Consider the following 7,953-nt stretch of genomic DNA (forward strand, 5'->3'; position numbering starts at 1 on the left):
GGTCTGAGAGTGGGCGTGCAGGGGACAGGGGCTTCCCCGGGGGAGGGCTGTGCTGCTGAGGTCGGACATGAGCTGGTGCCCGGGGCCAGGCAGAGAGTAGCAAACACGTCGGAATAGTGTGTGCCCAGGATGGGTAATTAGGAGGGACGACGGAAGGGGACCCACCCCCCAGGTGAGGAGGCGGGACGGATCTCCAGGGGTCTTACTGGCCATGAGAGGAGTGGGGGACCCCCCCAAGCCAGGTCTTGGAGGTTGGGGAGGGAGGGTGCAGAGAGGGCTCCGTGCAGGGTGCAGTGGGGGTCCGGCCCATGTAGGATGGGGAGCAAAAAGTCAGCAGTGTCCTGATTAGAGACTCGCTGTGGGGGGTCCCTTCTGGAGCAGTGTCTGCCCAGGAACTGGAGGCAGGGTAACCCAGAGGTCAAGGGTCCAGGCCCAGGGACTCTGGTGGGCTGGAGTTTGAATCTTGGCTCTCCAAGAGCTTGGGCAAAGGGATGAACTTCTTTGAGCCTCAGTTTCTGCGTCAGTAAAATGGGGCTAAGCATACCTACGTCATGATGTTTGGTGAAGATTCATTTTCTGAGGATAAGGTGCATTAAGCGTGTGGCAGAGCACCTGGCGCCCCGTGCGTGCGTCCTGAAAGGTGGCCGCCGCCACGGAAGGGCTTGCTGGCTTGGATCTTGAAAGTGCCAGGTGGGCATAGCTCATCCTGATCGAGGGAGAGTGAGACCCCCCGGAAGCTGTGGGATGAGCTGAATGTTCTCCCAAGCCACGCCGTCCTCTGCAGAGAATGCTGTGTTCACACCCTGACTCCGCCACTGCCGGCTGTGTATGCCACTGCCCTGTGCCTCAGTCTTCTCCTGTAGAATGGGCAGGGGGCTGCGGTCCTGCCTCCCAGGGTTAGGGGATGCGCGTGCCCGGCAGCATGGGCAGCAGTCACTGGCACTGAGCTGGGGTTGGCTCTCATCGTTTGCACAGAGGTACACGGGGGCACGGGCTTTGGGCTCGCCCCCCACGCGTGAGCTCCTCCCGGGTGCTTTGCTGAGGAAGGCGCTTGGAGGGGTGGATGGAAATTAGCATACGTTGAAATACCCTGAGAACCCTCGGGGAGGGTCCAAGCCCTGGTGGCCCTTGACTTTGGTCTGGCAGCCCCACCTCTGCCCCCACAGCTGGGGGAGACAGCGGGGGCTCCCCCAGGGTCCAAGCCGGGCTGGAGGGAGCCGCCTGGTAAGCAGTTCACCCCTGCCCTGCCTCCTCGTGCAGCCCAGCTCACCCTCCCCTTCCACCCCCGGGAGCGGTCTCTGCATCCTTTGCGGTTTGTGTAAAAATCCAGATAGATTCCTGGGCTCCTCTGAGAGTGGCCGACCCAGGACCTGCCAGGCGAGGCCCGGGGATCCCCATTTTCACAGACGAGAGGACGGTGCTGTGTGGCCAGACGCGGCAGCGCGGGGACGCCCGCCAGAACCTCGGGGCCCCGGCTCTAGCCTGCCCGTCTGTCTCCCGCAGGTTTACAGGCGCTACGGCGAGGAGTATGGTGACCTCGCCAGCCCAGACATCACCTTCACCTACTTCCGGCCGAAGCAGCCTCGGGCCTGGGTGTGGGCCGCCGTGCGGGGGTCCTGCTCGGTGAGCTGTGGGGCAGGTGAGGCCGGGGGCCGGGCTCGCCCGAGGCACGGTTCACCCCTGCAGCCAGGCGGCCCAGCCTCCCCCTTCCCTCCCAGGGCTGCGCTGGGTGACCTACAGCTGTCTGGACCAGGCCAGGAGCGAGTGGGTGGAGGCCACCCGGTGCGAAGCGAGCCAGCGGCCGGCAGCGTGGTCCGAGGCCTGCTCCCCCAGGCCCTGCCCCCCACAGTGAGTGCTGTCTGCGCTCAGCTGTGGCCACTGGGCTCTTGCCCCGGGGGGCCCCGTAGCACAGGCTCTCGTGGGGTCCCTTCAGTGCCCTGGGAGGTGTTGTGTCAGTGCCCCCATTCTGCAGGTGAGGTCACTGAGATTTGGGCAAGCACGGGTGACAGTGTCAGCCTAGGGTGACCCATCCCGCGGCACCTGGTCTAGGGGCAGCGTGTGCCTGTGTCGAGCTCACTGCAAGGTGGAGGCCGTGAGGTTCAGGGGGGTAACGGTGGGAAGTACCTGGCATGCACGGTTGGCAAGAGCATGACGTCAGCGGCCAGGCTGTACCTATTGGGTGCCGGGCTGGTGTCCTGAGGCTCAGGTGCGGGTCGGGGACACCTGGAGGGCCAGTGGGCGGGGCTGGCTGCACCTGTGCAGGCTCCAGACACCCGCAGGGCCCCGGGGCCCAGCCCAGAGCCGGGAGGCGAGGTGGCGGGACAGACCTGCCTCGGGCACCGCCCCCCGCCTCTCCTGGACCGGTCCTCCCCTCCTCGGCTGGGGAAGCCTGCAGGGGAGGGTTTGCGGTGCCTGGAGACACAGGGCAGTCTCCTGAGGACATTGCCCCGCTGCCCGGCACCGAGCACCAGGCCTGCAGCTGGCAGTGCTGAAAACCTGCCACTCCCAGCCTCGCGCCGGCAGGTGAGCATGAGGAGGCGGGGCGCAGTGAGCCTGGCAGGCCTTGTCCCGGTGCTGAGCACCCCCACTTCCCCCGGACTCTGGCTGGGCCCCACCCTCCCGAGTGAGAGGCAGGGGTGCCCTGGGGTGGCCAGCTTCCGAACTACTATCCAAGAGACCCTGGCTGGTCATTTCCCTCTCTGAACCCCCAGGTCCCCCACCATGGAGGGGCTGTGAGGACCAAGTGATGAAGCTGCAAAAGTAAAGGGAAAAGTGTCCCTTTGCCACAGTCTCCACACGGTCCCTCCCCCATCCCTAAAGGGTCCAAGCCAATAGTGGTTTATACTTTTTTTTTTAATGTTTAGTCATTCTTGAGAGACAGAGGATGTGTGGAGGAGGGGCAGAGAGAGAGGGAGACACAGAATCCGAAGCAGCTCCAGGCTCTGAGCTGTCAGCACAGAGCCAGACGCTGGGCTCGAACGAGATTATGACCTGAGCCGAAAGCAGATGCTCAACTGACTGAGCCCCCCAGGCACCTCTGACAGTGGCTTTTCTGATGCACCATGTACTGACTGGGTGACCAGGGCGGGTCCCTTCCCTCTCTGGGCCCCATTTTGTTACTTGTCGGCCTAGGTCACCGGTGGCCCACTCGTGGCTTGGGCTCCCTTCCCCCCTCCCATCCAGGGCAGACAGAGACGTCCCCTCACTGTCCCACCGAGGCCCCACTCCTTCCCCACACGGCGCTGTGGGCAGAGCCACCCATCGGGGCTCCCCCCACCCCCAGGGAACACAGCGGGGGTCCCTGCCCTGGGGGACAAGATTCTGTGGCAGCGGTGATCCTGTCTTGCGGGCGGAGGCCCACGGTCCTCTCCGAAAGGCAGAGGGTCGGGGCCTGTGTCACTGCGACGTGCTCCAGGCACAGGCCTCCGGGGTTTGCTCCGTTGCAGGGCGCCCCTCTGAGCTCTCAGATGCTGGGGTGCAGGTTCACTGCCTCCTGCCCCGGGGGCTGGGCTGTACCTACTGCCCAATGGCAGGGCCAGGGCCTGACGGGTGACCTGCCCCCTCCTCAGGCGCCAGGTGCCAGACCCGTGCCCGTCATCATGTGGAGGAGACCTGGCTTCCCAGAATGGGACATGTGTGCCCGGGGCAGGTGGCCCAGAGGCCACAGCCGGGCCCTGCTCCACAGAGGAGAAACCGCCTGCCCTCGAGTCGTGTGTGGCCACGACGTGTCCTCCGGCCCAGGACCCCGTGAGTGTCCCGGGCACGACCGTGCTTATCTGGCCAGAGAATGGGGAGCGCTGGGCACCATCGGCCTCCTGGCTGGAGCACAGAGATGGTCCCTCTGCACTCCTGGGGCACGCAGGACCCCTGGTCAGAGGGATGACTTAGGGGAAGGCTGGGGGTGCCGGGACGCCCCCTGAAGCCCTGGGCCCTGTTAGAAAGCGGCGGTCCTGCCTGCGTCCTGGGGCCCTGGCTGAGGGATGCTGCTTTCAGACAAGGGTACTGGCCAGGCCTGTCCCCTCCAGACCGGTGGGGGCTGCAGGGCCAAGTGTGCCCGCAAACCTGGCTCCTGAGCCCCGGCCTCAGCCCTGCCCTCCAGTGTCCGCTCAGGCTGGTGCAGAGGCCGGGTGGGTAGTGGGCCGACGGCCTCCTCCAGCAGCCAGAAGCAAGTGTCCCCAGAAAGGAGCGGCAGGGAGGGGCTCGCTCCTGAACAGGGGCGAGGCTGGAGCCTGGGTGCCCAGGGATGGAGAGGGCTGAAACCCAGACCCGGCACTCCTTACCTGTCCTCTGCAGCCAGACCCCCAGTCTCTGGAGCAGGAGGCCACACCCACATCGGGCCGTGCCAGGCCGGGGGCCCCCGCCACACACGTGTGGACTCCCGTGGCCGGGCCGTGCTCTGTCTCCTGCAGCCGAGGTGAGGCCCTGGGGCTCATTAGCTAACTTTACCTGCCTTCATTTTGCCTAGTTCTTTTTTTTTATGTTTATTTTAGAGAGAGAGAGAGAGAGAAAGTGACAGAGTGTGAATAGGGGAGAGGCAGAGAGAGTGGGAGACACAGAATCCGAAGTAGTCTCCAGGCTCTGAGCTGTCAGCACAAAGCTGGACACTTAACCAACCAACCCAGGCGCCCCTGATATGCTGTGTTCTTAAAATAAAACCCTAACCACTTGCTCCGTGAAACTTGAGCATGTTTAGAACTAAGACCAGGGGTTTCTTTTGAGGATGCTCCTAAAGGAGCGATTCAAGAAAAACCAGCCCTGATAATAGCGGTAATCAGAAACATAATTAGAGATTCTCCTGGAGCAATTCTGTACCTACTACATGCCAGGCACTCTGTACCTCCACTTTAAAAATCTTTAAGGGCACCTGGGGGGCTCAGTTGGTTGAGCGTCTGACTTTGGCTCAGGTCATGATCTCACAGTTGGTGAGTTCGAGCCCCGCATCGGGTTCTGTGCTGACAGCTCAGAGCCTGGAACCTGCCTCGGATTCTGTGTCTCCCTCTCTCTCTGCCCCTCTCCCCACTACCGCTCTGTTTCTCTCTCCTCCAAAAATAAACAAACATTAAAAAAATTAAAAAAAATATTTATAAATACCCCCGCATGTTGGGCAGATGAAAACCCCGAGCCTCAGAGAGGTTAAGGCACGTGGACGAGCGACTTGACCAGCTGCTGAGTGGCAGCGTCCCGACGGGCACCACAGAAGCCGAACCTGCTAGTCTCCAGAGAGCTGGGCACCTCGTTCGAGCCCCTGCTTCCTCCCCGCAGGCCTGAAGGAGCTGCGTTTCGTGTGCGTGGACTCTGTCCTGGGGACCCCCGCCCGGGAAGAGCTGTGTGATCTGGGAAGCAAGCCTGGGAGCCGGCGGGAGGTCTGCCAGGCTGCCCCATGCCCGGCTTGGTGAGTGGGGGTGGAGACCATGCGGGGGCGGGGTGGGGCTGGGGGCAGCAGCCAGGGTCCCCCAGGGGGGAAGGAGTGACCCTCCTACGGAGCGCTGGCCTGTTACTGCAGGTGGGAGGCCCGAGCCTTGGCACCGTGCCCGGTGACCTGTGGAGGGGGGCGGGTGCCGCTGGCTGTTCGCTGCGTGAGGCTGGACCGCGGCCGCCCCCTTCCCCTGCCTCACTCCAAGTGCTGGCCGCTGCCCAGGCCCCGCGCCGTCGAGGCCTGCAGTCCGGAGCCCTGCCCTGCCAGGTGGGCCCCTTCCCAAGGGGACGGGTGGTCCTAGGCATCATCGCCTTCCAGTAAGCTCCTGAGCCTCGGCGTCCTCTCCTGCGGGAGCGGGTCACCCTGGTGTCCGGGGAGGCCGTGGGGGGTTTAGAGGGCGTGAACGTCATCGCACGGTGTCTGGGATGCCTTGGGCACAGGTGGCTGAAGGTCATTTGTTACCACCTGCTCTTTACTGAGCACCTGCTATGCCCGGTGCTGCTCTGGGAGCAGGGCCAGCGGCGTGCAGGACAGACAAGCATCCCTGCCCTCCCAGAGGGGACGCCGAGGCAGGGGCGGGATGGGAGACAGAGCTTGATGGGTCGTGTTGGTGTGATGTGGCCAACAGCGGGAGGGAAGTTTGGGCGTGCCGGCCGCGCCTGGTGGGGGGCTGGGATTCCCACTAGAGACAGACATCTTTGCAGGCCCCCTTGGGTGCCCTGCCCCTCCCTCAACTGTCCTTTGAACACATCGGTTTGCCTTTAGCTTTCAGTTCTGTAAGATGGGCTCTTGTGTGTGTTCTCTGTCTGCTGGGCCCAGCCTCTGGGTGGAGGTGTAAAGGTGACCCTTGGAGAAAGGACCTTGCCAGGCCCTTCCTGTCTGGGGAAATGGGACCTGCTTCTCTGGGTCCCCCCTGACTCCCGTCTGCCCAGGTGGCAGTACAAGCTGGCAGCCTGCAGCGTGAGCTGCGGAGGAGGGGTTGCACAGAGGATCCCGTACTGTGCCCGAGCCAAGGGGGAGGACCAGGAAGAGGAGGTCTTGCCGGATACCCAGTGCCAGGGGCTGCCTCGCCCGGAGCAGCAGGAGACGTGCAGCCCGGAGCCCTGCCCGCCCAGGTCAGCAGCCGAGGTCCCGGAGTGTGTGACGCCAGGCCAGTCACCGGGGGGCTTAAAGCGTGGCTCTGGCACAGGAGACAGTGCTCGGGAAGCAGGTGCTGGGGAAGGCAGGCTGCACTAGGTGTCCGAGCCACACAACACGCAGGCGGCGTGCCCGTGCGGGGTGGGGTGGGGAGGGCTGGGCGCTTCTCCGGGAGGGGGCAGCCTTGGAGCCGAATGGGAGGCTGGTCCCGGCCGGGCGCACGCCAGCCTAGCTCGGCAGGCGGGGTCCGGAGCCTGACGGGGAAGGGCAGACCGTCACCCTGACTGTTCGCACTGCTTGCACGCCACTTTCCTGTGTCGCCCAGAAGAGACACCCCTGTCCCCCAACCAGATCTAACAGATGTGCTCTCGGGCCATGTTTTCTTCCTGTCCGTCTCCTTGGCGTTAAATACGCCGTTATAAATAAGAATTCATTTCAGTTAACCCTCAGCTCGCCTGGGATGTGTTTGGGGTCTGTTGCAAAGTCAGGAGCACACTTTATTTCTCTGAATCATTCGCCGGGTTTCCCCCGGGCGGCTCCTTTGTCACGTCCCAGGGGCTTGCTCGTGTTGGGGTCTGTGGGGCTTCCTACGAGCTTCCAGTGTTTGTAACCCCGCACCCAGCCCCATCCCCGCTTCAGGGTGTTGTAAATACTGCAGCCGTGTGGTCCGTTTACCACCCACACCGGTGTCTCTTGGCTGGTGCTGAAGTCCCCTGGCTGAGCAGCCCAGTCATTTGTATGGGAGCTTAGCTGGGATGTGTATGCCAGGTTCACACACCCACGGGCGCTGGCTGTTCCCCGGATGTGCCGGAGCCAGACCCTCCTGCGCCCAGGAACAGCTGCTCCTCGGGGCTGCTGTGGCCGCCTTCCCCCTGCCGGAACCGGTCCTCTGTTCATCCAGGCTCTGCTCAAAGCTCCGCAGCAGGGAGGTGGGGAGTCCTCCCTGAGCACCACTCCAGAGTGGCGCACTCAGCCCACCGCATGACCCTCCTCTGCCTCATTCTTCTTTTTAGGATGTGCCATTTCTTTATAGAATGTGCTACTCTTGCATTTATTTTGCTGTCTGTCCCTTCGAGCGTGGAGGTTTCTTGTTTTTAAATTTTTTAAAATGTTTTTTATTTTTTGAGAGACAGAGAGAGACAGTGAGAGCAGGAGAGGGGCAGAGAGAGAGGGAGACACAGAAGCTGAAGCAGGCTCCAGGCTCTGAGCTGTCAGCACAGAGCCTGACGCGGGGCTTGAACCCACGAACCGTGAGATCATGACCTGAGCCGAAGCCGGATGCCCAACCGACTGAACCACCCAGGGGCCCCTCTTTTTTTTTTAACCTTTTTATTTATTTTTGAGAGACACAGAGTGTGAGTGGGGGAGGGGCAGAGAGAGAGGGAGACACAGAATCTGAA

At 62.8% G+C, this 7,953-nt stretch overlaps 1 protein-coding gene across 1 annotated transcript in view; it reads left to right on the forward strand.

Moving 5' to 3' along the window:
* The window catches only part of ADAMTS13 (ADAM metallopeptidase with thrombospondin type 1 motif 13), a 29,560-nt gene that overhangs the window by 15,985 nt on the left and 5,622 nt on the right, over positions 1 to 7,953 (forward strand). Inside the window, 9 exon segments of the mRNA XM_029921024.1 lie at positions 1,504 to 1,639; positions 1,719 to 2,002; positions 2,050 to 2,107; positions 2,439 to 2,523; positions 3,570 to 3,747; positions 4,294 to 4,414; positions 5,263 to 5,392; positions 5,504 to 5,683; positions 6,349 to 6,531. Of these exon segments, the coding sequence (XP_029776884.1) occupies positions 1,504 to 1,639; positions 1,719 to 2,002; positions 2,050 to 2,107; positions 2,439 to 2,523; positions 3,570 to 3,747; positions 4,294 to 4,414; positions 5,263 to 5,392; positions 5,504 to 5,683; positions 6,349 to 6,531 (1,355 nt within the window).

The sequence above is a fragment of the Suricata suricatta genome, chromosome 13 (assembly GCF_006229205.1).
Source record: "Suricata suricatta isolate VVHF042 chromosome 13, meerkat_22Aug2017_6uvM2_HiC, whole genome shotgun sequence".
Classification (NCBI taxonomy): Eukaryota; Metazoa; Chordata; class Mammalia; order Carnivora; family Herpestidae; genus Suricata; species Suricata suricatta.